This window comes from Syngnathus scovelli, chromosome 3 (assembly GCF_024217435.2).
Source record: "Syngnathus scovelli strain Florida chromosome 3, RoL_Ssco_1.2, whole genome shotgun sequence".
NCBI classification, from domain to species: domain Eukaryota; kingdom Metazoa; phylum Chordata; class Actinopteri; order Syngnathiformes; family Syngnathidae; genus Syngnathus; species Syngnathus scovelli.
The window spans coordinates 18,746,296-18,773,587 of record NC_090849.1 but is presented as its reverse complement, the minus strand read 5'-3'; the positions used below and the strand labels follow the sequence as shown (position 1 = coordinate 18,773,587).

Below are 27,292 nucleotides of genomic sequence, written 5' to 3'. Positions count from 1 at the left end.
CATAACTGCACATTAGCAAAGCAATATGGTTGGAACTGCTGCATCGAGTAACATGGAGCCGATATGCTGTCGCAAGAAGGCTACGTTTTACCATGGAAACAGTCTGCAGTCATACAGATGTTATTTTCTATCCACCTACCTAACAACCTAACTACCTTATCTAGTGTTGCTATTTTTTTTAACCCCACTGATTTCGCACAATATCATACATTTTTAAAAAGAACAAAAAAACGATCACGGGCCCGGGTATGTTTGTGTCACAGGTATTTCTTGCAGCAAAATTCTAAGATTGATGGGGAGAGGGGCACACTGGTCAGTGACTCTGCTAGGGAGCCAAGTGAATTCTAAAAGGTATGTTTGGCACAGACACTGCTCATCAACTAAAGGACGCCATAGATACTGAAGCATGGTGGTGGCAGAATCACGCTTCATAGCTCTTTTTCCCAAGGGCGCGATTAGAGTAAAACCCTCCTCGTCTTTAATTATACAACATGAAAAAAGCATGACAATGACTATGCGTGCCATGTGACTACATATGCTTCCACCACAAAACTAAAAAGAGCCCATTACTAATTGCCATCTATAAAATCAAAACTTCATGTCTCAGATTTCGTCCCCTCAGTACAGAATACAAGACGTGTATCGTACAGAGGACTCGGAGCGCAGCTTTCTCCCCGAGGCTTCGCGCAACGTGAGGAAAGAGGAAAATATTACAGCATAGCTTTTCGCAGCACTTTGTTTCGCAGAGGTCCCACGCCCATTAAAGCGTCTGGCTTTGCACAGACAGATGAAATTACCCTCAGCCTCAAGGTTCCACACAAACACACACACACACACAGAAAGCTGAGGATACGCATGAAGAGCAGCCGTGTCCCCTACGCTGCACAATGGATCCATCCATCACTTCTTGCAATGGGTTCTGTGGACTCATCCATTAGTTAGGGGAATGGGTGAGCAGGGACAGGCCTGTCTTGCCGTGGCCTTTAATCCAGAGTTATAGCACAGTGTGTCTGCTTTACTGTTACTTGCGGCACTATATGCCAGCTGTTGCCGGCAGGTTCGTATCCGAGGGCGGTTCGATGCAACACATCTCGGTTATCCGATCATTGATCACAATGGGGGCGTAGAGACGATGTCACCTCCAGGGGAAAAAGGAGGGGGGAGATTCGAGAGTGGCTATAATTTTGAGTAATGCCGCAAATACATTTTTACAGTTGCTCGTAAAATCCTTAAACTATCAAAAATAAATCCTTCGTTGATTCTTGCCGCAGAGAAATATTCACACTTTTTCACGACAAAGTGTGTCAGCCGCGCCTGTCAACTGGAGTAAAATTGCCCGGCTTGAAGCTTCAAGTGGAGGTAAAACTTTATTGCATATGAAAAATGCTGGTCTATTGAAAGCGTAGGGAAATGCTGGATAAAAAAAATGCCAAGATGATGGATCTGGGCCTTGTGTTCCTCAGGACAGGAGAAAGATCACAGTGCCTTTAGCGAGCAACAGAAATGGAAAAAAAAAAAACCTATATCTTGATCTACGTAATTTTATACCCCGGGAAAAATATATACTGTATCTTGATGGATTTTTCTTAATGATAGCATGAAATGAAAGACTATATTTCATTACCATTCCTCAATTTATTAATAAAATGGAGCAGCGGGCTCAAGTCTGGATTTCAAGCAAGTGATACACTTTCAAAGTAGGCTTCAAGAGCAGCCAAAGCTGCATGTAGAGTAGACAATGCCGAGCGACCGAGAGCGTGGAGAAAGAATCGAGTGCCAACACTTTGGATTTGTGAGCTGGGAAGAAAGGTTCCAGGAATAAAAACGCTCTTCCAAAAAGTCTTGATTACTTGTAATCACATTAAAGTGTGCACAGGGCACTCCTCCATCCTCTGTGCCTGTGCAAGCATGCGGACTTTCCTTTTCACCCCGTCACGGTGCCTCTATGGCCCTACAGAAACGGAGGACATCCACTTAAGGCAGGAAGAAAAAAAAACTGCTCATCCTTAACTACTTGATTAACAGATGTCGCCCTCCCTATACAAAAAAAAGAAGAAGAAAAAAATCACACCTTCCTCTCACAATACCTCCCAAGTCGCTCCTGAAAAGCAAAGACTCCTTCGCACACTTCTAGAGTTACGGCACGGATCGAGTCGGAGAGGAGAGCAGAAAAGCAGGAAATCCTTTGAGACGCGATAAACAAGAGAGAGGAGGACAAGACGAGGGGGAATAGCGGAAGGACAAAGAACAGCGGCTTTTAGCTGCTATTTGCGCTTTAAATGGACGTGACTAACCAAGTGTGTTTGAAATTGACGGAAATGAAACTGTCGAGGTAGGGTCATTGAACACAGATTTAGAAGTGATAATAGATTTACTTTATTTATTTATTTTAGAGGTTAAAAAAAAAAAAAATAGTGTACCCTAAATTTTCCCAAGTTTCCCAACCCTTATTAATTTGCAAAATCTTGATCTTGGCTCAATTTACTCATCAATGGTGCACATCCGATTAATGCTAATTATTATTGTACACCGGTTGGAAATCACGGCGCTACATTGCGACTCGTGAAAGGGCGAAAGGATCAAATATGGTGAGAAACTGTGTTTGATGGCGTGTGCATTCGATGAAATTGTTTTGTACATTTGTTCTTACATGTAGGTGTTACAGCTTTTAATCCAGTGCGCTTTGTCGTCGGCAAATTACGTCAGTTTCATGGATTTTCTGGATGTAAATGTTCACCTAGGCTAGCTCACGAGCCGGTACTAAAAGCACCAATCTTGTAATTAGTGGCCGACCACAAAAATCACGCAATCATGGGCTCAGTCCAATAAAAGTTTAAAAAGGTGTCGCTGCACTAAAGGGCATCGTGGCAGCTGGATAGCGTCCAGCGGGGTGCCCAGCGCCTCAGGCAGCCCGGCGAGTAACTTCCTCCTAAATGGGACCGATGTTACTTCCTGTAAGACCATAAACATGGGATGTAGTCAACTGAAGTCAAGCTGAAAATCCTCCGGTGCCACTTAGTAAGGTCAAGAGGTATACACCGTGGTATAATTCGCCCACTATGACAGCTATACGGCCACTGCACTGCAAGCAGAAGGTCCGTGATCCTTTTTACCCAATTTTGTTCAGACAGCCACCTATCAGCTAAAAGGCTTAAAAGGAATCAATAAAAAAAAAAAAAAAAAAAAAAGAGGATTAGGAATTTATCCAATGAGGTCTGAAAACAGTTTTTGCAATGAATGTCAGACACACAGGCTTATCAGAGTCCACTATCAAGAATGTAGGGTCATCTCACGTTTGCCTGCTGGAAAACAACATGACAATGACATATGTGTGTTTGTGTGACATCATTCCACAACACGTATCGTGACCATTACACGAACAATGGATCCATTCATATCGAGACAAGCACAGGAATCCGTGTGTCAGCAGTGAAGCGTAACACCCTCATCGCTCATGCCACTAAAAAAAGGTCCATTTCAACACTTATGTCATTTCACGACAAATGTTTTTTCGGGGGCTGTGATTACCACTTTCTTAACATGCCCTCATTTGGCCTTGCTACGAAGCGAAGCTCATTTCTGATGGGTTTGACAAGTCCAGCAGGTACAGACCTCGACTTTAAAGAGGGCAGAGGAAACGCGGTGCCCTTCCTGTCACTCCCATTTGGAGGCAAATGACGTAGCGATGCGACGAAGAGATAGTATGTGGTGTTTTCGAGATGACCAACGCAGTGGAGCATACACACAGCGCCATTGACAATCGTGGGTCTCCTCCCCCAGACCAGATGTCTGTCATAGCAACTGCACTGAACCAAAAGAGGGAGCGCAGTGCCACAGGACATCATGCAGACTGCCACAAAAAAACGTCAGCACTGGTCCAATATGCTTCACGTAGTGTATTTGTGCGGCGCGCGACTGCACATGTGGTTGCGTTTAAAATCAGGAAATGTATTTTTAGAGCGGGTTTTATGAGTCGGTGATGTCATTACGCTGGTGTGCACTCTCTGCGGAAAATGCCAACTCTTCCACTGCCGTACGGCCAAGAAAGAAACTTTGAAACACAGTTCCAGTTGATTTCATGGGAATCGGCGTTCAGTAGCGCCGACCCAAATGGGTCAGTACCGAGAAAAGATCAGTACCCAGCCCCAAGTACGAGTTATTAGGATACGGCGGGAGGGGAAAAAGAATCGTTTCTTTTAAGGCCCCTTTTGTCTCTCAGCAAGAATTTGAAACTGTTCTTCTCCTTTCTACCCAAGCCATCTCTCTATTTGTGCTCCTTTTTCCGGTGTCAATTTGTCTTCCCCGGAGAAAAACGTTGACTAAAAGAATTTCTTTAGCCAAAGAACACAAGGGGGAGGGGGGGGGGGGGGACAATTGGTTCTCATAGTTATATAAAAGCGCCTAAAATTGGTAAACTCCATCAAGTGCTGACTGGCGTCATGCCTATATTTGTGCAAGCCATATTCACACATAATTGTGTGTGTGCTGAGACTACACAGCGTGGCAGTCTCCGAATGCAGACCTGCCCTTACTTGACTTCTTAATCTTGCGTTTCCTGCCCCCCCCCCCCCTACTGTGTATCTGGGTATAAAAACTTCACACCACTGTGAATCCTCCACCTCTCCCTTTCCTCTGGATCACAGTCCAACAGCTTCATGCCTGCCTGCCACAGGGCCCTCCAGTCCTGCTGTTTCCACCGGGCCACTGCACAAAATCGGCACTTGGCCCATTCCCAAGATGTTCCCACATGCCTCCCAATTTCGAGATTAAATAGCGCTCGTCTCTGAAGTCCTTCCAGAGGCTAATGGCTTTTGTTGCTGGGAATAATCCGCACATCCTCTCCCACATCCCGGGGGTCCGGCGGCCTGTTGCGAACCCCGCCTCAGTGTCTCATCTCAGTCTCAATCTTCCATTTTGGTTGACCTCCCCACCATCCGAATGCACAACTCCCCGCTGTGACGTGCGTGGGCAACTTGGGACCCAAACCACCCGCGACGAAGGGAGGATTCAAGTTAGATGACCGAGCTGAGACCCATGTCGAGTTTTATAGGGAGTCAATGCAAGTGTTGTCTCAAGCTTAATGAAGTCCTTAAATCTTGTTCCCCGGTAGTGAGTCAATTTTCAGCAGACAGACAAGGGCGGGGAGTACCATATTTCCTCATAAGTGGGAAGTGCTGTTTATTTATCAGGCACCTATTACAGACGAGGAGTTTAAAAGTCGGTAAACTATAGGGATGAAGCCACGTTTTATTAGTTGAAATAGATTTATCGACAGATAAATAATAGGGCTTCATGTATGGTGGACAAGTGGCGAGTACGTCTGCCTTGGAGTTGTCAAATTTCATTGAATGTACTTTTTTTTTTTTTTAAATGCGGGAGGAAGTCAAAGTAGATGGAGAAAATCCACACAAACAAAGGGAATGTGTTTAAAAGACAGAGATTTGAACCCAGAAGCTCAGCACTGGGAGACAGATGTTCTAACCACTAGGTGCAGTGCAGAGTAAGCACAGATGTGAGTGGAACGCAAATGGTCAGAAAAACAACAGTCGGTGTTGCCATTTTAGTTAGCAAAAGAGTTCAAATGGGTTCAACAATGAAATCTCACAATTGAAGTATGACCGCAATATTTCCCCGAGGCACTTATTTGGGGTGAGGTGTTTATTTTGCCTCAACAGAGACACCTATTAAAGTGGAGGCCACTATTTGCAGAAATGCGGTATGAAAGTACTTGGGAGCTATCCTCTTGAGGAACTGAAAACATCTATCGGGCAAAAGCCGCAGAAGAGCAGCCTGTGTGTTAAAACTTGATGTGCTTTCAAAAAATAAATGCAGCACAGGAAAAGATTTTTACAAGACCAAGGGATCAAGATCAAAGGGCATTTAGGGGGAACATTTGCTGCAATAAATGTGCAAAGTTGAGAAGTGGCCCAGGCAGCGACCCCGACGCTGTCCAAATGTTTGCGAGAGAAGCTAATCTGGGGCCGTGACGCACGGAGCAGGCATTTGCGGCGATGAGCTCACGTCCAGTCTTGCGAGGGAATAAAATAACAGAGACGCGGACAACGGTGACTGAACACTTGGGCTGCCGAGATTAGACTAGTCACGATTATGTCGACAACCCAATCCGTTGACAGCTAATTTAATCGACATGTTATTTATTTATTTATCTATTTATTTGGCTCAATGCCAGCGCATTTAAAAAATATAATAATTATAGAGAATGTTTTTTTTTCTGATATGAATGTTAATCTAATGTCATTTTCATTTCAGCATGAGTATCATCTTGATAAAAGGATACAATTTATGGTTTTATTTAACAGACTAACATATGTTAATATTAAAAAAAAGGCTGAACATTAGGATGATAAAATACTTTGGAAAAAGTAAAACCTTACAAGTATTAGGTCATACTGATTTTTGTTTTTTAGAAAAATTACAAATAATCAGTCAGATTTTATGGTGTTTAAAGGTTATTATAATTGGAAAAATACAAAGAAATATAACTCGGATTTTTTGTCTTAAAAAAAGTTTTTTAAAAAACTGGGTAATTTTTTTAAAGTTTAAATACAATATAATAAGATATCAAAAAATTTATGCAAAAAAAGGTTTTGAAAAAGTCCAGTTTGCAATGTTTCCATATAAAAGAAGTGCAAGAAAACAGAGTAGGTAGAAGGTGAAGAGGACATGGTACGTTGAAGGCGTAACAAAGATCTGCATAAAAGCAGATTTATCTACTTTGCGGAGGACCGTGAAGGAGCCTTGCCGCATCTCTGCCCCCACACATCAACAAGCAGACCTCGGCTTACATTGCACGCAAACACATCAACACATAGCTGGCTGTTAGACAGGAGAGCCTGGAGACCACTGCTGAGGAGTGCAGAAGGGGGGATTGAGGGGAATTGAGCTCAGGATGAGAGCTTTTTGCAGATGTGGGATGTGTAGGGAAGATGAGGTAGGCCCAAGTCCAGTTTTTACGCAAAGGAGATGAAGGCCACATTTCATAAGCGGCGATAACTAATGGGGAGTTACACTTGGACCCTCCAATTCTGCGAGGACCTCTAAAAGAACATGCAAAAACCAGCCATGAATCACACTCCAGAAACAAGTGAAGTGGAGCCCAGGCCGCAGATTAAAGCGTCAACAGCATGGCAGCCAAACTCAATGTTTTCGTTGCAATGCGCAAATTATAGCTTGCGTCGTCCAAAAAGGCTAAAACACCTTAAAACATATCATCTGAGGATTTATACGTCCAGCTTGACCAATGATCCAGTGAATACATACAGTACAACGATTTCTAATGAACGGAGTCGGTCTGTATTTGCTTTTTTGACCGCAGCCACGACCCACCCGGTCCTACCAGAAAGTAACTAACCGTTTCTCTCTGTCCGCCCTGAGCGTGTGTTCGTACCTGGCCATGCCCAGACTGGAAAACCCCGCTGGCACGATGAGGACATCAAGGCGGGGGAAGGGATGAACTCCCAGAACCGCCTGGGCCGCGGCTAAACATCGTGGCAACAGGGCGAGGATTCGGCTCTAGGATGACAACATGAAATACATTTATTGAGAACATTCATTCAACAAAGACAGCGGAAAACAAAGGACAACAATGGAGGACAGAGTGCTCACTCCATTTTGGTCCCCTCTGTTGATAGGCAAATTATTACATCAAAATAATTTGTGTAAAGCATGAGTAAAGCTAAAATCTTGAAAGTATTTAATACAAAAGTTTAACAGATCATTTTTCTTGCTTATTTTAACAGGAAATTCAACTGTGACACAGGAATAAACAACTTGAAGCAAGCACACTCGGTCTCTTTTTGTGAAGGACTGCTTCACGCCAAAACACCTGTCATGCTCCGGGAGCGCAAAATAGGCAACATCTGCATCTTCTCAGCACTCACATTCTTTGGAACCATGGTTGGGAAAAAGCTCACTCGTGAGAAAAATCAAATCGACGGCGCGACTGATCGTGACTCAATCGTTAAGTCAAAGCACCATTGCGTTATCATCTGAGGGGTGAACGGTCCCAACCTGAGCCTTGTGCAGTAGGCCGGTGGGCGCAAACACGCGGTGCGGGATCACACGCTGGGACTTGAAAGCGCGTTCGATGAGGCGGCAAGGGTAGTCGCCATGGGAACAAGGGAAGCCGTCATCCAACATGGCTGAATGGTCGAGCACAGAAACGCTCTCGTGCTGAGAGGACGAGGCCGAGCGGGCGGTCCGCTCTTCCCTTGGAACGCATTGAAAAGGAAAAGACAAGTTTAATCCAAGGTTAATAAAAAAGCCTTTTAATAGACTTTTCCCATTGAGAGCAAGCAGTGTGCGTGAGGTATAATACTCCTTCCATGTGTGCTAGCTCTTTGTTCTAAGCGTGGGAATGAAAGTCGTGGAAATATGGACTATAGACAAAACCGCTCCTAAAAATATCAAGGTGTCACTCTGCAATCGTATTCTTTCTGAACGCAACGGCCAGCCAGCGCTGACTCCGTATCCGAGGCTTTTCGAGCCGCATCCAAGTTTCCTTCCAGCCATTCACTGAAAATAAAGGCCTGCCTTGTAGTGGGAGATTCCTGAGGCCGGCGGCAGGCTACGGCTGGACTGCCACGGGAGGAAAACCAGGGCGGGAGGAGGAGGCTTACTGGAAATCACTGGCAGACGCAGCAGGGCTGAGGAGTGGGGACCCTCAGCCAAGAGGGCCCTGCAAGCCAGTCCCTCACTGTAGCCTCTATCCATAAAAATGTGTGTCTGCTTTACTTGTTTGCACTCCAAGGATAATTTCTACTGGGCGCTGAATCCAAAGGATGGAATTCTCAGCGCTTTGATGTGTTTGTCATGAAAAGGCTGCGCGAGAGCTGCTGCACCCTAAAGCTCACCATGTTTGGGGGGGAATGAAAAGGGAAAGGTTTGTCATGGAATGTGCAATGGCCAGACTCGGTTTAATGACGCCAGGAAAGGAGGAGCTCTTGCCAAAATATAAAGCAAACGGTACAAAAAAATAACACGCTACCTGCCAGTGTGGAGCCTGGAAGCTTTTACTATTTCGCGGCTTGAACCTCCGCATGAGGACACTGGGGCGGACTCCCCAAACTCATCAGCCCTTTCGCTCCGCCCTATTACGCACGCGGGAAGTAGTTGAGCGGGGACTTGTTGCCAGCGGCCCACTGCCAAGGTGAAGGTGGAAGCCGGCATGGGCATCGTAACGTAGTAGTTCCACAGCAACAAATCTGCGGAGACGAGAGACAAAGGCTTGTAAAATATCTTACGTGCTATGTTTACATGAAATCAGGGAGAAAGGAATGCTTTCATTGTTTGAGTACAGATGTTTTCCAGATCAGTCAAACTTTTTATACCATGTACCACCTAAAACAAAATACATCCTTTCCAAGTCCAAATGTCTAAAAAGGCAAATAAGTGGACAAATTACAACATTTACCCCATAAGAGTTACAAAAAAAATCATACTTGTGTCCCCATTCTCAGTAGGCACAACCTGCTCCTCCCCACTCATCAAGACCACACAGTCGTGGGGGGCCCGCACTCTGGCCTGCCACGTTGACATGGCAACAGGCGGCTCCTGGCAAGGGAAGAGGGCTCGGTTGTTGATGGGTGAGCCGGCGGTGTACACACACGCCCTGGAATGAATAATGAATGGGAGACCAAATTCAAACACCTGAAAAGACTAGTACAATTTGGAGTAAAAAAAATAAATAAAAAAATGCGGCAAAAGTATGTATATTAAAAAATATATTTTGTGAGACATATCGATATTTTTAGTGATGTTTTTGTTTGATGGTTTGCCATGTTTTTTTCTAATAAATAAAAGTTGGGAAACAATGGATTAGCAGACTGCCTACTTTGACTCACCTGTTGTCCTGGTCTTTGGTCCACCTCACCGAGCCCCCTATAGGCATCGTCTCATAGTAAATCCTGATGGCCCGAGGGAACTCCCGTGGGGAGGAGACCCCCGGCTTCCACACATGCAGACTCCAGCGACCAGTGTGAAAATGCAGAGGACCACCATCCTGGTCAAGACCAGGTGCACGGCTGCACGCTGAAAAGAGCTCCTGCTGCCTCCTCCACTGAGCAGAAGGCATGGAGAGCAGCTTTTGGATAAGGTCAGGGGGTCCGACGCCAGGAAAGGCGTCCGACAATGAGGTGACGTCTACTTGCTCCACCTTTGACACAGTGATGTCACAGCAGTCCAGCACTAAAATGAAATGACCTTCCGATAAGGACTTGATATGATCAGCTGCCATCCTGACACCTGGAAAATCACTTGGCCATTGTTCAGTGTTTCTGAACCATGCAGTTTGGGTCCCATCATGTTCCTCGGGTTCTCCAAAAATCGTAGGTTCCAGGAACAGAACCACGCTACCACTAATGACTTTCCTGTCAAAACAAACAGCTAGGTCAAGGGCATAGTGCTTGACTAGAATGTGGCTGGTATTGGCACAAAGTGGAAGGTCGTCTGTATTCGGGTTTAGGTCCCCTTCTTGGTCCTCCATGTCACATAAAAGACCAGGAATAATAATTCAAACGTTCAAGTGACAGTATAACGACTTAAGCTCTAACATTTGAATTCCACCGAGACAGAGTGACAGACAGGACAGTTAACTCAGGTGCAGTGATACGAAGTCGTGTATAAACTTTGCTTTCCATGCGCTCACAGACCCTGACTGAATTTGAGCCGTGACAAAATGCCCGACTAACATGACCTCGTTTTTATTTTAATTTCAGTCCCTAACGTCAAAACAATAGCGGTAAAATTTAGTATAGAATGGAGAGACTAGACGAACCGCTGAGTCTGACTGACCTGACCGACCCTCACCGACACACGAAACTAGACCGCCGAAGGTGTCGAAATGTGATGACGTCAAATAAAAGTGACAGGAGGGAAATGTAGTTCTTTTTCCATTTCAGGTCTTTTTCATGTTACACGAGTCTAATTTATGATCATCTATTGTGTGAATATCTTGAATGTATCAAATCGCAAATATGTTGCGAATTAAGTTTGAAACAATTGCTACGTTAAGGAACTTCTAATGCAAATAACGTTGTCCTATAATTGTGACGTAATAATCTCGCGACTCCAGTAATTTGTAGTTTTTTCTCCTTTTTCCATAATCAGTGCATTGAAACTTTTAGATGGTATTTTCACTTACTTGCTGATTTTTTTTCTAATCTAGCCTACATAAAAATAGAAAATGAAGATGCAATTCTTCTTTTTAAGTTAACAAGTAATGTAGAGTGACAAGAATATTCTATTGTTTATTCAGGTGCTTTTCCAGTATGTACAATACATGTACAGTTAAACTTCGGTGTTGTAAAAAAAAAAAAAAAAAAAAAAAAAAAAAAAAAATGCAACAACATTGAAATAGATTTTAAAATAAAAGATTGGGGGGAAAAAAACCATTTATACAGTCAGGTACACCGACAACATGTATTAGGAACAACAATAAGCGCTGCTTGCAAACACATTGCTCCTTTTTTTAATTGAAATCTGCAGCATTGAAACGTACTGACAGATATCTATTAACTACTCTCAGTATGACCCAGTTCGGTTTACACAATTATACATGTATTGATGAACTAATACATCTTTCTGAAATTGTCACTCAAACCCAACCATTGTCATTTATCCGTGTGTATTGGTTCTCACTGCTTGTAAAAAATTCCTTAAAGTTGTGGTCAGTGAGTCTTGCCATCTTACAATATATCTCAAGGGCAGTTATTATATTAGTCTGGTTTGGAAAATATAATTTCATTTAATAGAGTGATCTGTGTAAAAAAATGTTATGAAGTTTACAAAATAGTACAAAAATATGTAATTTACTAAATGTGCCTTAGATAAACAAGCTGCATGAAAATAAAGAACCACCGACAGCTCGTAAGTGAAATGAGATATTTACAGGACCACTTAGGACATATATTTCCTGGAATACATTGTGCCAAAAAGTAAACACGAACTTAACAATGTGCACTGGCATTTGAAATTATTGCTCTGTAAATTTAAAAAAATATATACATTTGGCACTGTGAAACTGCAATAAAAATTGTTTAATCAGTACCAAACCCTGACTATTGTTTTTAATCAATATTAATGTAATCTACAAAATAGATTTTAAAATTAAAATGCACTCTTTCCTCATAGATTTGTAGACTATTTTATGCGTCATGGATCACACCTATAGTCAAACTAGTACAGATTAAGTCCGTCCACCGCATAAATAAGTTAAATAATAATTAAAAAAATAGCAACCTCAAATTTAAACATACAAACATTTAAATCGCACGTTTTACGCTCAGATTAGAATTTCAAAAAGCCCTTGAGCACCATTTACAGTACACGCACACACACACGCACAGCATTATTGGCACAAAAATAAGGTCCTAAGCCAGCAAGAACCTAATGGTGAAGATCTCAAAATGTTTACAGCATCATTAGGACATGTGAATATGTTACAGTGAACGGCTCCATGCATCAAGTCCTGCTCCCTTACAATGGAAAGGTCTACATTATTATTATTATTAACACTGGTTATCTTTTTGAGAATTGTGAACCAATTGCCACGGGGTGCATTGAGGTCGCTGTTGACAATATATTCCGCCCCTTCACAAAGCGCCACATCCCCGATTCACCGTAGCCCCTCAGGAAACTTCCTCCTGGGTTTTGCGAAAACTGAGACGTTTGAAGGAGTCCCTAGGAAAAAATACCAAACTGTAAACATACCGAATTTGAGCATTTCCTCTCAGAAATCTTGTTAAAACTTTTATTAGCTCTCTGCATGTTTTATGTGACTGTAGAAGAGATTTTCAAAGATTCAACTCAAATTTCCTGTGAATAGAAAAGTGATGTACGTTGATACAGTATACACAAGCATTATGCAAATAAAAGCTGCGTCTTTATTCAAATGTAGCTCTAATTTGAATGAGTGGCACTGAAGCAAGTGACTTTCACGTGAGCCTTCACCTGTTCTCCAGCCGAGGTCTGATGATGGGCTTGTACAGCTCGGGGATCTTCTTCTCCAGCATGGGCCTCAGGTTCTCACGCAGGCGGTTATAGTTATTCTTCAGCTCCTGCTGGTACTCCTTTTGGTCCGACGTGATCAAGTGCTTATTCTTCTCCACCGCCTCGCCGCACCTGCAAGGAGGAAAAGTGGGGTATAAAGTGGATCCAAGGCTTCTTACGGTTTTATGGTGCATAATCATAAAAGCAGTACAACTCTTTGAGGATCTATTCACAGCGGCACGTCGACATTTGCATCATGTCAAATATATTTCTTTCATCTGCTTTATATTGTATAAGTGTTCCCTTTACTGACTGAACTTTCAGAAGAGAGCTTCGACTTGACTTTTGCATATGATGTCATGACCACAAACCTAAAACCAGGATCATGAGAGACTCCAAGCAAACCAATTCAAGGGTAATCCAACCTCATGCTAACTGCAGCCTGCATCCATTTGACACAAATTAAGAAAACAACCTCAAAAGAGACATGGCTTTTGGATGTTTCCATCCGCTAGTATGTAACAACATAATCAATTGCACGCCAGAAGCCGAGCCACGGAATTACGCGCAGGAAAGAGGAACGCGGGTAGATTATAATAATAAGGCAAAGCGTCTCAAGTGGGACAGTAAGCATGTACAGGAGGTCCGCTTGCGGTCCTCCGCAACGACAAAGCGGTCCGCAGCAAATCAGGGAGACTGCCGTGATTACAAACACATGTCACGGTTAATCCCCAATTTTCGAATGCGGGTGATATGGAAAAGGCATTGGCGTGTAACACAATACGGTGCAGTAAATAGTCAGGCGCACGCTTGACCTGAGGGAAGGCTTTTCCGCGACAACGTCTACTCACGTGGAAGCTGGGCGGCTGCCGCATGACGAGATAATGACATTTACGCTCGTTACTGAAACTTTTAGAAAGCTTTTGGGTTCAAAGACTGGGCTCAAATGACCACTATGCTGTGTTTCACACATTTATTTGTATAAAATGTTGTTGTGTCTTGATGAATAATCTGCCATTTTAACCAACAGTTTTTTTTGGGGGGGGGGTTTGGACAGTACTGTAACGCCCGTGAGAAACCACATCTCCACAATGTTTACCGTAATTACATGACGAAATCTACATAAGATGATTTGTTGCAGGGCTGCCTATTAGAGTGCAGAAGAAAGCTTGGAACTAATATGACACTATGAAAAACTAAACACTCAGATTTTCCCTGCTGTCACACAAAGGCCCCATTCCCCCTGGATCGAAAATAAGAACCGTTTCGGAAATTACAGTAAATATTTGCCAACCTGCTTGTAGCAATCAGCGCGGACCGGAATGTGACATGCGAGGGTTTGGAAAATGAAAACCACCTTTTGGAGGCATAAAGGACCAATGGCTAACCAGGTCAACATACACATGCAATGCAGTACACACTTTTCTTCCTCCAAAATTACTTGAACAGACGCATTTCTGTGAGCAGGATGGTTCAAATTATCGTTTTAATTATTCCAAATACAATGAATTCCTTGGGAACAATGATGCTTTGAATGGGAAGAAAAATAGCTTGGTGATAACGTGCGGAATAAAAGCTGACGCTATCATAGAAGGGGGAATGAAGAACAGCCCCATGATACAATGGCTCGTGTTCATTTCTATTCATCCTTCCTGTTTGATTAGTTTCACAATCAGCAGTGATCATCAGCCATTTTGTAACTTTCATCATTCAAAAGTCAAGGCGGAACCATTTTGATTGATTGTGTATTGTATTCTATCTATGTAAAACTTTATTCCAAACTCATTCCACAGCTTTGGTGTCTTCATGGCACTTGTATTAAGAAAACCGTTAATATTATCAAATGCCAGTTTCAAGATAGCAGAGAATTCATCTTTTGCTGTTTGTGACATTAAATACCTGTATGACGTCATCATTAATTGATTTTCAAATCTTATTATCAGTCGTTAAAATATTTGTACACTTTCCATGAGCAAAATTAACATCCTCGTGCTCCATTCTTACACGGCTTTCGCTCAGCAACGCCGTCTTACCTCATAATAAACTCCTTGAAACACAGCCGCAGTTTATTGTGGTGACGGAAGAGCTTGGGGTCTGCTGGGATCTCATTCAGGAAGACCTGGGCCACTTCCAGCGGGCCCTACAATGGGGAGAGAAGGAGCCCAAACACACAAGAGTCAAGGTTCAAGAAAGAGAAAGCAAAAACAAAACCTCAGGAAGGAAAAAGGAGCTTATGAGAGGAAGTGGAGCAATGTTGGAGCGTACCAACAAAAGAAGAATGAGAGATGTCTTCCTGTCACCCACTACTCCCCCCACTATAGCAGTGATGTTCTAATGCTGGGACCCAAAAGTGGGTCAGTCATGGTAAAAATTACAATTAAAAAAAAGATTTATTGTGCATCCAATAGACAGCTGTAAATATGACGACAAGGATTTTAAGAATGTGGCTTGTTGCACATTGTGAAGAAAAAGAGGTATAAACCCCAATGTAATTAAATGTGTCTCATTTGCATAATTTCATACATTTAAACATGCACTTGTCATGTTCCTAGTCAGTTCTTGGCACTCTAAAAACAAAACTGCAAGAACACTTTTTCATAATTCATTTGTGCAAAATGTGCAAAGTGGGTCATGACTTAATGACAGGGTTCCACCGACGTTTTCCCGTTTTCATATGCATCGTCGTCGTCTGATAGTGACAGCAGTGCAACTGGCAAAAATGTCTAGCTCTTACTGTTGTCACTGTGAATTGAGACCTTTGGTAGCTTTGATTTGCAAAAAAAAAATATCAAAGTGTTTGCACCATGTCTGCACCACTGGGACAGCAAGTTTGTTTTCCTACAAACGTCTTTGGATCATCCATTGCATGAAAAAGGGAAGGGGAAAGACTAGATGACACTTGGATGTCTCGCTAAGGATGTGAATTAAGAAGGAATCGAAGAAAACCGTTTTTATGAGGCATTCGTTTGCCTGATGGCAAATCCTCCCCTTGTCTCACGATGGGACCAGCTGAGGAACTCCTGCCACTTTCTGTTTACCAGCTATGACACCTGATGACTTTTCCTTACTTTTGTTTATCTCGAGTCAATTTTGTTTGTTGCTATTTTTGAAAAACGTGAGCTACAGTAAAGAAGCCCTATCCCTAAGCTCTCGCCATTTGGCTCCGAGTTTCCAAGTATGAGACGTAGTTATCCTAACACATATTTGTCACGAAACCGCAGCACCGCTCGCACAGCGCCCGCTTCATGACAGGAGCGGCTAAACATCTCTGATTAGCATCCAAAAAAAGCCTCTTTCATGTACTGCGGACCCAAACAGAAGGAAAAGCCAGGCCTCCTGTGCTGATTACGCCGGAGACGCGGATGTTTACGGAGCTGCTGTGCGTTACGCAGCCGTCGGGTCCTGAGTGACGAGACCTGTCAGATTACACGTTCGGAGATAAAACACGGGAGCGTCATCTTGACATCCAGCGCGCCGCGCCGGCAGGACCTGGAAGCAATCACATCAAAGCGAATCTGGTTGGGGCGAAGCGCGCACGACACATGAAAGGGAGGGTGGCCATGAATTGACATTTTAACTCAATGCGAGGGGGGGGGGGATTAAGGTTATGGATGCTTCAAAGACTTTGATCATGTCTCCCACCTGCAATCTGCCACTACAATGCTAATTGTAAATATGATAAGTTAAATGGAAATAATTTATGCCATCTGTTCAAGACTCCCTCCCCTCAACTGACACATTTAGAGGGAGCACACAGGGGACAAAGGGGCGACGAAGAGCGAAGACAAGCGTTCGGGGGGTAATATGACCCACTCAAGAATAATACCCAATGTTTTGTGGCAGCTGGGAAAACTTTCGAAGGCCTTTCAGGGGTCTCACATCTCACACACAGACACACAAGTATTACCTGGTTAACAGTGGCTCCCACTGAACCTTGCAGCAACATCTGTAACATAACAGCATCAGGTTGCTCTCTGTGCGTGGCCACCGCCAGCTCCCTGGTCTTCTTCTGCATGTCCTCGATAGCCACCTCAATAGGTGTCAGGTCAAACTGGAGGAAGAAAACCTAACATTGTAGGTAACCTCCAAATATGACCACAATGTCTTTGGCACACTACCTCCTCCTTCTGGATGACGTTGATGCGGGTTTTGACATATGGGAACGCGTGCATTGTTGTGAGGATGGTCTTCCTCTTGTACTGCTCGTTGAGTTCGCCCCGCGGACGCCCGCTCTTGGTGAAGGGCGTGGTGTACATGAAGCGCCGTAGATTGAAGTTCTTCTCGAAGTTGGTCATCCGGTCTTTCATTTCGTAGTCGTCGAAGTAGGGCTCCACGTACGTAACCTGGATATAGGCCTGCGAAGGAGCACAAGTATATTCACTAAAAGCTACATCATTGAATGCTTAACCAAGATCATAATTATTTTTGTTTACTCTATCTTCAGACATTTTCTTGTTTGGTGGCGTGCAATTAGATTTATGCTAAATAAAATGGGTACCTTGGCTCAATAAATGTTGGGAATAATAAATCATGACTATCCTTTGAGCAACAGAAAGTGTCTTACCTTGTTGGGGTTAAGTTGTTTTCTGTCCACAGGCGTCGAGTCTTTGATCATCACGAGGACGTTCTCTCCAAAACACTGCCCGTAAAAGTTCTGGCAGCCAGAGAAACATGCACATTTTGCATGGCAGCGTATCATTGTTTATGATTATATAGATGTCATCAGTAATTAAAAATCACTTAAAGTGTATTTGTTTGCTAATGTAATGGAGCAACTCTGTCTTAACAGTGCCTTTAAGTCACAATTCAGGGAACAACCAAAGTCTGACTCGGCAGCTATTTGCGGCCCGCTGCACTTTTTTTTAATAGCCTGCCGCATGAACTAATAATAAGATAGGCTAAGAGACCTGTGTTTCATGACTCAAAGCCAATGTGGGTTCTGCCAACTTGCATTTTTACCTTAAGTGCTGTTCATAAATGGTGGATTGATTTTGTTTATTCTTCCTGCTCCTTTTGAATGTGAGCAGACCTTTCTAGAGCAATTCATAGAAAGCTCAAACAAGTCATCCCTAATGTAGACACTTTATAGAGAACATGCTACGTTTGTCTCTCACCTCTAGCCGGTGAGATATCTCCGGCAGGTGAGTGATGGCCGGCTCCTTGTAAATGAATTCCCGCTCATCCAAGTCTCCAAACTTTCCGCCGTAAAAGCCCACCCGGAAGTAGGTACCGAACATCCTCTTGTGGCCCTGCAGGGATAGGCGGACATATATCTCCATTATGACTTTCTCCACAGTAGGACATTACAGAGTCATTTTTATTTCTTCTTATTGCCATAAAGGCCTGTTTATGGGCCTTTTATGAGTTCCTACTGTCAGTGACTTTCAGGTCATTTAAAAGAAACAGATGCTGTTAATGAATAAAATAATGAGTAACACAACAGCATATTATCTGGGAAGAGGACAAGAGAATAGATTACATTTATTTTAAACTATCCTCGAGTTGCTGTTTGCATCCTTGTGTACTGTACTTGTTTATCATGTTTTGTAAATCTCACTATGAACAGCGTGTTTTCACCGGTTGTTACCTTCTGAATGATATTATCAAAGGCTCTTTGCAGTTTGTCGTGAGTGGACGCCAGCTTCTTGAAGTCACGGTGAGCCTCCAGGATGGGAATGATAACCTTGTAGACCTCGTTAACAGCCTCGTACAGACCTCCCTGATAAGACAAAAGTAGCGCCGTCTGTTACCATGGTGACATACAGCACACCAATATTAGACACTAAGTGACGAACGGATGAAAATGGTGGCATGATTTGTCCATTACATTGCTGAACAGCTCAGCAGCCTGCTCCAGCAACCCCACGAGGCCACTCTCGGTGAAGTAGCGTCCCGAGCACACGCCATCCTCGTCGGGGGACAGGATGTCGTCCGACACGGCCGACTCTTCCAGCACATTGGAGGAAATGCTCTGAGGGGGGAAAATCCATGGCTCCAATCAATCACTTAGTCCTCTTAATCAAATTAGCAGTCACATGGCTGAATTGAAAACGGGGAGCAGGAAATGGAACTAATGTGATGACCCTCCAATCAATGACCTGTTGACTGCTGGAGGTCAAGATGTGTTGGGCGCACACATCTCATTGCTAATTGTGTGTGTGTTTAGTTTTTCATTACTCGTAGCAAGGAGGTTATTTTGTCATCGGCATGAATTTGTGCATTTATTAGTTATTTATCGCACCTTCTGATCAGCAGGCATTTAAAATTAATTATTTGTTCACTCACAATGTTGATGTTGTTTAATAATTTAATTTGTATCTTTTAATTTGATAACAATGGACCAAAATGTATAATCAGCAAAGATTAAAAATCGGATACCTCCCAGTTCAACGCAGTTTAATGAGAATCCAAAAATGTTTAGCTAATCTAGTGAATTCAATATCACATAAACTTTTGAATTGTTATTAAAAAAAAAATTGTAATGCCCAATTAGAAAAGCCTTCATTTAGGCGCGTGTGATGTGGGTGTCTTTTTTCCACCAACCTGGAAGGTGACACTGCCAATGGGCAGGTATTTGTGATCCTCCAGCATGCTGAGGTACTCCGCCACCAGAGCAGCGGCGTGCACCAGACACATCGCCGACTCTGTGTAGCATTTCCTGTTGTTGTGCTTCTCCGCCATGTTCTGCAGCCACGTCAGACGCAGGTCAGGAGACGTCTGGTAGCCTTTTGCTATCCTGTGGGGCAGGCAGGATGGAGGATGTCACTGCTATTGATTTACTACCCAAGAGCATCATAAAGTATTTTATTCTGAAAGACGATAATCTGGTTTAAGATTCATGAGAGGGACAAAATATTACAAACAGCTGTCAGTATCACGCAGTAAACAAAAAGCACAATAACAAACAATTTGGTTGACATTTTGTCCCAGCTGAATTGAGGTTGGCGGCGGGGTACACACGGGACTGGTCGTCAGCCAATTGAAGCAGGCAATATAGGCAAAATTAGCCGGTTGGTGACTCTGTGCGGGAGGGTCTTGATGTGAACTGTGGCCGTCATAAACTGTCTTGTTATGTTGTCATATGTGCTTCATTGTTTTTTGACTGTTTTTTTTTTGACGTGTCAAATTAATCTCCATTTCAATACATTTCAATGGGGAAACACAACTTAAAATGTGAGGTTTTTGAGTTATGGGTATGGCCACAGAATGAATTAAACTCCTAAGGCAAGTCTCCATTGTAAACGGCAAACATATTCAACAAAAAAATCTGATGTACCAGAGCTGTGATAAGTGGAAGACTGTGATGCCTTTAAAGCATTAGAAAAACAACAATTTTAATGAAAGCCTTGAGGCATTTACTACAGTATTTATAAGACAACCAAATTATGGAAATTATTCTCATAAAAGGAATTCATGTATGCATTGCATTTAGATGGAATGCAGGCCATTATAAAGCCAGTTATTCATTTTCTTCGTTAACATTAATTGATGAATCTGGAGGCCAAATTTTTCATACCCTACAACAGAGCAACAAGTGTGGTGAGCGCGCCGGGGTGATTTCAGGTGAAAGTCCATGCACTTCCGTGAATAAGACCGACACTGGAGCCATGCGTAATAAATAACACATGTAACACGACACATGCCGTGCGCATATGGTCCTTTGGTCTCCTCTGGACCCACTGTTTGCATTTGCATGTAAACAAAAGCGGCTCAGAGGGGAGCCAAAGTGCTAGCACATGGTTGCCATGGCGAGGCAGGCAAACAGAGGCAAAACAAACCCCAGATAAAGAGAGAGAGAAGAGGGTGTGGTGGGAGGAAAGTGTAGAAGGTACCTGTACATGAGGTCCATGAGCATCTCGGGATCCTCTTGGAACTCTCGCATCTTCACCGTGTCAGACAAGATGCTGTTGAGGTTCCTCAGGAGCTCGTCCACCTGGAGACCGAATTATTTATATAGCATCAATATGTTCATTGTAATATACACATTTGCTGCATGTGTTTGTTAAAAAATACAGTACATGGGAAAGATATTAAATTGTAATTGCAATATTGAGGGGAAATAAAATCCCAATCAGAATTTTGTTTTATTATTCGGTCCTAGATAAAAGCATAGTTCAAAACATGATGTGATGTGATTGTATTTAGGAACTAAACGTATTGTAAATTTAAAAACATGATACCTGCTGGGGCAACTGTGTGTTCTGCATCTCAGCATCCTCCTCGGCGTAGGCTAGGATTGTGCGCAGGGAGCGTCTCAGGTGCTCCTCCTCAAAGTCGGAGGATTTGCCCACTAGGGAGGCCAGCGACATAGTAACCTGCATCTTCACCCTGGAAAAGTTCTGTCCAGACACACACAAACACACACACACATACACGTATGATGTACGGACAGATAAAATTATGTTTATTGTTTTGCTTGTTGTTTACAGAGGTGAAGAAGTGTGCCACATCCCACAGAGCAGTATCTAATATTTTGTCCCACTACTGCAGCTAAATTTGTCAATTACCCATCACGGCCTCGCCGAGAAAACAAAAATGACGTCAAAAATGTAGCGTGCAAATTGAATCAGCACCCGAACGCATCATGGCGATATTGAATCAGGAAGGCACAGTGGCCTGATTAGGTTGCATCCTCTGCTTGCTGTTGTTTCACCATTCATTCTTCACACTACCTGTCAGTGACAAGCTACCACATGTGCGCACTCAGGTTGCGAATGTATACGCGTGTGTGTGCGCGTATGCATGTGTGTGCGCGCTGAGCGCCATCTATCTCCGACATGAGCGGCAAAGCGGGAAATGATCCCCCATTAGCAGAGACATAATCACCCATGGATCATCTCTACGGCCCCATTCTGTTCAACTGAGCATGGAGCCGCAGCCTAACCACCCATCACTGCCCACTAATGCACTTGATGTGTGTCTGTGCGCGCATGTGTGGTCAAAAACTGCGCCTATATAATAAGATTTGTCTCATCACTCGACATCTCACTCGTTTTTTAGAAGCATCTGAAGCACAAATGTCAGCTTGTGTGTTTTTCTGCGTGAGCATGATGTTGAAAAAATGGCTTGATATTGGGAAGAAAATTCTATTTGAGTGAGTCACATGGCCACTAAGCTAATTCCCAATGCTGCATCGTCTGCATAAACAAATACATGGTGGGTTGGAGAGGCGTGCACGTTTGTGTGAGTACGCGCGCGCATGTTCCAGAGGCTGCTGTCTGACTTTCATTACACTGCGAATGCTGTAAACGCAGCAAATATCAAAGGAGCACGCTTAGTTTCATTTGAACACACGCACAAGCAGAACCACTTTAGGCACTACTCATACCCACCACAATCATATGTTGGACATATGCTGGAATTTTGTCATTGGGATTTAGAAATTATGATTCACTCAGACACAGTTGTATCTTGACTGAGTGTTTCAAATTACATACTCTTCAAATTCAAGTTGTTGCTTGGTCCATTTTTACTCTGTATTGCGAGCAAAAAAAATTTCTGAAAATGAGACCAAGGCACACCGCCACTAGATGGCGGCAATGGGCACTAGGCTAATTGCCAATGCTGCATCGTCACATTTGGACAATCAGATCACACTTGGGAGTGCTAGGATTTTTTTAAGGTAGAATTTGGTGTCACAATATTGCAAACTGCTATTTTAGCGAAAGACTTCATAGTCATATTACTGATGATCTGGCAGTGACTCCTATATACTTCTATCTGTGACAATGTTAATCAAAACTAAAAATGGATCTCATTACAGAGCGCAGCAATGTTGTGACCCGGGAGTATCTCCATTTCAATACACACACACAGTAACCCAGAGTATGTGTGTGCGTGTGTGTGTGTCATCATTAAAGAATGGTAAGTGTGGGGGAGGCAGACAGTGACACATCACTCTGCTCTCTATTCACCCGCACATACTTCACCAGAAACTTTTTTTCTACCAAGAGCTGAGAATAGAAATAGGAACGACATAAATGCGGGATAAAATGTGCATGTGTGTGTGCGACAAAAGCAGACATATCATGAGCCATTCCCTTCTCTTCGGTGCACTTCAATCCAATTCCTTCAGGTTAGATAAGGACTAAAAGGTCACCCGCTATTTACTTTGGTCTGCGGCCGGTGGCCCAGATAACGTCGAGTGAGTGATCACAGGATGTTGACGTGTGTGCGCTTACGCTGGCATTGCTGTAGCTGTATCTCATGATGAGGTAGAGGGTGGCACACGCCTGGCTCCGGTTCTCATCCACCGGGCTGCTGCAGTACTGAAGGACCTTCTGGCACAGGTCCGCACATTGCTCAGCCTCTTCTTCAAAGAGCAGCTCGCCAAACTTCAATGAAAGAAATTGAGGACTATTATGCCATTTGCAGAATAATATAGTCAATTATATTATTGACTATATAATTGAGAAGGAGTGCAATTAACAATATGACTAATAATCCTGTGGGGTACCTTAACAACAAGTGCCCTGAGTGTGCCGAAGGTGTGTGTGAGGAAGGTGGTGCTCTGGTTGCAGGTGAGCGAGTGGAGTAACACCTTCAACAGACCACCCACCACGCTGTCCTTAAAGTCCGCCAGTGGCACCGCCTGCATGGAGGACACAAGCAAAATAAAATTATATTTGTCCAGACCTTGAGTGGCTTAACAATGTTTTGAAAACTCCTCAAATCAACTTCGCAAGGATATTCACCAGAAATGTCCCACTTCTCCGAGACCTTAGAACTTGCAAGCTAAGTCCTTCTTTAGTCTGAGAGTACATTATCAAAGATAGCTGATGTATTTTTTTTCCAAAGTGCTTTCACCAATAAAGTGTAGAAAGACTCATTTTGATCTGACATTGCCAAGGCTTACATGTGTGTGGGCGGTTTATTTAGACACGTGAATGCAGCCAATCCAAACTGCTTGGTCGGAATTCTACACAAGATGACTGCGAATATTCTCATTCATCTGGGTCTTCCCACAGGACTGAATATAAAGCAACTGATGTTCACGTTGGCGTGAAGCAAGCAATTCAATGACCTGAGTAAAAGGAACTCAATTCAATCAAGTGATTGTGATAACACACAATCCTCCACTTAGAGTGCTCATCCTGACCTGCACGATGGTTTCCAGCAGGTCCAAAACGATGAGGTTCGCCTCTGTGGCCAAATTTCCACTGATCAGAGCCTCCTGATCCAACTCCGCCTTGGTCCTGGTGCAAGGTGAGATGATGAATACTCAGAATTGAATGAGTGGCGTATGTTTGGAGAAATGAAACTAGACATACTTATCATGTCTGTCGTTGGTCTGTCTCCACTGGGTTTGATCTTTTCTCCAGCGCAAGTTCTCTCTGTGACCTATGGATCGGTCCATTCCTGAAAAACAAAAAAAAATAAGAACATCAGAAAGTAAACTATGTAGTTATGATGACCAGTTAAAAATGAGCCCTGTGGTCACCGACCACTTAATTAGGTATATCTAATCGAAAAAGACAACAACTATAATAACAGGTGCAGTATGGCCCCATCTTACATTACAATATTTAAAGATTACAAATAGGTCAACATTTCAATGGTTCTATCTGTTTTTAAATAACTAGACTAGACTAGTGAGCTCTGGAATATTCCGGAATTTATGAACAAATGTCAAATTTAGATTAAAATGAAATAACGAGATAGTACTTTTGGCCATGTTGACATGAGAACGACCGTTATGAACAGAGAAGGTCTTTAAGGTCTAAAATGGATAAAAATGTGCTCCCTGGCGGCAAAGTCCTTCAAAGTGCGCGTTACCTCCGACTCGCTTCATCATCTCCCCGCGGGCTCCCATCCCTCTCAGCAGGGCTTCTTCCAGCTGGAGCTTAGCCTGCAGGGATTTCTGTAAAGCTTGTGTGCTCACTTTATCGCTGCTCTGATGAGCCTGGACACACACAAATACAAATAATGGAGAGTTATTGACCAACAAGGCCTATGAAAGGACTCCATGCCGCCAAGCAAACTGACCTGGTACTCAAAACAGGACACGCAGATTGTGAGGAGCTCCAGCAGCTTGTTGAGCTGCGAGGGGGGCATGTCCACAGTCCAGCGTTGGATAAGACCCCGGTCGGCGTTCTTCATCACCCATAGGAAGCAAATCAGCAGGTGGCGGCTTGTGTCAGCCGCCAGGGTGGCTACCGACTTCCCCTGCTGTGTTAAAGAGTGAGACGCTTGATAGAAGTCAGGCAAAGGCTTATTTGAAACTACCAATAAATCCTGCAGATCATCACAATACATTGCCTGGCCTTGAGTAGTCTTTCTGTTATATTTTTGCAAAAAGATCCCTGACATCCCAAACTGAAATTTAAAAAAAAAACTATAGCAAAACACAATGCAGCAATTAAAGTTTAATATACTTAAAAATATGGCAGATAAACTTCTTTCTAATTGAGGAGCTGAAAGTAGAAATGAAAAGAATGAACGCGGCGAACAAAGAAACCAACAAGAGCACTTCAAGCAAAATTCATTACTGATGTTACAGGTGACTGGAGCCTATCCTAGCTGACTCTAGGGTACACCCTGGATTGGTCACCAGCCACAATTCAAGAATTCATGAATGCACCATTAACACCCAAATGTGCTGCTCTCACGGGAGACCCTGATGCAGCATGCACACACGTTGCAAGGATGGTCGACTACCTCTTTTCCTCATCTAGCGGACGTGAAAATCTACTGCAGACTAATTCACCTTCATTCTCCTGATGATGAATTACGACGCGAGAGGTCTACTGCTGCTTCACTTGTGTGGCAGCTCTTGATAAATGTGGCCATTATCGCCCCAGTGCTTTTGGGTGTCCCGCCTCGTGGTGGGACCCAGCCCAGCTTTTTCCCTAACAGACATTCTCAGCTTTGACACAAAAACGCTGCTGTGAAAATATCAATGAGGTGAGAAAAAAGCAAAAAAAAAAACATTGATCGAAGCGGCTGAAGTACATCAGCTGCCATGTTTGGAACTATGATGAATATCAAGCCGAGGGCTGCGTTGTGTGAAAGTCACTTTTCCCGCTGCAGTGGTGTTTCATGCAAAGAACAAAAAAAACAAAAGCATTCTGGGGTCACTAGAATGCATCTCTTGGAGGTGACTGTGGAGTTTGATAGGTAGATACTACAAATGATGGATGTGTTTTTTCAGATATGACGACCAGCTTATAACAGCATTGCATATAAACCATTTTTGCGCGTGTAAGTGTATGTGCGTGCGAGTGGCTCTGACAGCTAATCAATCTACCTCAGCGAACTGAACTTCACATATTTGGCACAACACACACGCAACCCAAATACATGTACACTTCTAAAAACAGCCTAATAGTTGACAGTTTTTTACCATGGATGCCATGGAAACAAGAACGCTCCTCCCCAGCGTGTTGAAAGGGTTCCCGGCGATCGCCATGGCAACAGATTGATTGATGGGCGGCACGCTGTCAAGGTCGTCCTCAGGTCCGCCACTTTTGTTCTTTGCGCCGCGTGTGTCTGACACTGGAGACAGACACACGGACTAACTTGCAAGGCTCACAACACCTACACATACTGTACAGTAGCTTACAAAAGAGAGCACACCTCAAATATGTCTAATTTGATTGAACAAAACTCAAGAAATTATACCTGCTTATAATATGAAGTAGCCATTAAATTTACTGTTCCCTTACTGGTCAGTAAAAGTATAATATGGCACCTCATGGTAAAATCATCTGAGAAGAACATGTGTTGCTCTTTAAAATGATGGCACTTAGGGGTGTGCTCACTTTTGTTGCTAGAGGGTTAGATATGATTGACTGAGTTATTTTCAACACACAGTTATACAAGATGCACACAATCTATCGAACATTATAACCAGTGTAGGATTTTAGTTTTTGGAATAATACATACCTGTAAAATCCAGGTAGTTGGTGGAGTCAATGATGATGCCCACCAGGGGCAAGTAGAGGGCGGCCATCTTGGCTCTGACCTCGCTCTTGATACAGCGATGGTCCAGATCGTGAGAGCACAGCAGGCTGAAGATGGCGTTGATGGCCTTCCTCTGAACCTTTCCCCTAAAGTCAAACAACCAGTTACTCAAGATAGTGAGGCTAATATTTAGTATTCCATGAAACATTGTTCCTCCTTTTTCCATACCCTTCAGATTCCATGTCGAGGGCTGCATTGAGCTCGGTGAGCAACAGGCCAGTGAGGTAGTGCTGCTGCTTGAACTCCTGAGAGAGCTCAAACAGGCCCAGGATCCTTTGCTGCTCTTGGAAACTACACGAACCGGAGCTCTGTATGGCGACAC

At 43.4% G+C, this 27,292-nt stretch overlaps 2 protein-coding genes across 10 annotated transcripts in view; both read right to left on the bottom strand.

Annotated features, from left to right (window-relative positions):
- aopep (aminopeptidase O (putative)) overlaps positions 1-10,884 on the bottom strand; it is a 59,219-nt gene extending 48,335 nt beyond the window's left edge. For 3 of the 9 annotated variants that reach the window (XM_049716676.2, XM_049716681.1, XM_049716680.1), the window contains exons 1-5: positions 9,864-10,874; positions 9,462-9,631; positions 9,008-9,224; positions 8,032-8,230; positions 7,409-7,533 (exon numbers count right to left, since the gene is read on the bottom strand). In XM_049716676.2, the coding sequence (XP_049572633.1) occupies positions 7,409-7,533; positions 8,032-8,230; positions 9,008-9,224; positions 9,462-9,631; positions 9,864-10,504 (1,352 nt within the window). In that variant the 5' untranslated portion in view covers positions 10,505-10,874. Of the gene's footprint in view, positions 1-7,408; positions 7,534-8,031; positions 8,231-9,007; positions 9,225-9,461; positions 9,632-9,863 lie in introns of all 9 variants that reach the window. The other 6 variants (XM_049716678.2, XM_049716677.2, XR_007479984.1 and 3 more) reach the window with 5 other exon arrangements.
- Positions 10,885-11,242: 358 nt separating this feature from the next.
- Positions 11,243-27,292, bottom strand: part of dock8 (dedicator of cytokinesis 8) — a 38,967-nt gene continuing 22,917 nt past the window's right edge. Inside the window, exons 28-48 of the mRNA XM_049716675.2 lie at positions 27,139-27,278; positions 26,893-27,056; positions 26,351-26,502; positions 24,994-25,176; positions 24,784-24,910; positions 24,279-24,366; positions 24,107-24,203; positions 23,465-23,599; positions 23,190-23,342; positions 21,189-21,347; positions 20,841-20,941; positions 19,552-19,744; positions 18,836-18,979; positions 18,596-18,727; positions 18,123-18,257; positions 17,573-17,662; positions 17,127-17,363; positions 16,916-17,059; positions 15,042-15,148; positions 12,970-13,140; positions 11,243-12,699 (exon numbers count right to left, since the gene is read on the bottom strand). Of these exons, the coding sequence (XP_049572632.1) occupies positions 12,648-12,699; positions 12,970-13,140; positions 15,042-15,148; positions 16,916-17,059; positions 17,127-17,363; positions 17,573-17,662; positions 18,123-18,257; positions 18,596-18,727; positions 18,836-18,979; positions 19,552-19,744; positions 20,841-20,941; positions 21,189-21,347; positions 23,190-23,342; positions 23,465-23,599; positions 24,107-24,203; positions 24,279-24,366; positions 24,784-24,910; positions 24,994-25,176; positions 26,351-26,502; positions 26,893-27,056; positions 27,139-27,278 (2,904 nt within the window). The 3' untranslated portion in view covers positions 11,243-12,647. The remainder of the gene's footprint in view (positions 12,700-12,969; positions 13,141-15,041; positions 15,149-16,915; positions 17,060-17,126; positions 17,364-17,572; positions 17,663-18,122; positions 18,258-18,595; positions 18,728-18,835; positions 18,980-19,551; positions 19,745-20,840; positions 20,942-21,188; positions 21,348-23,189; positions 23,343-23,464; positions 23,600-24,106; positions 24,204-24,278; positions 24,367-24,783; positions 24,911-24,993; positions 25,177-26,350; positions 26,503-26,892; positions 27,057-27,138; positions 27,279-27,292) is intronic.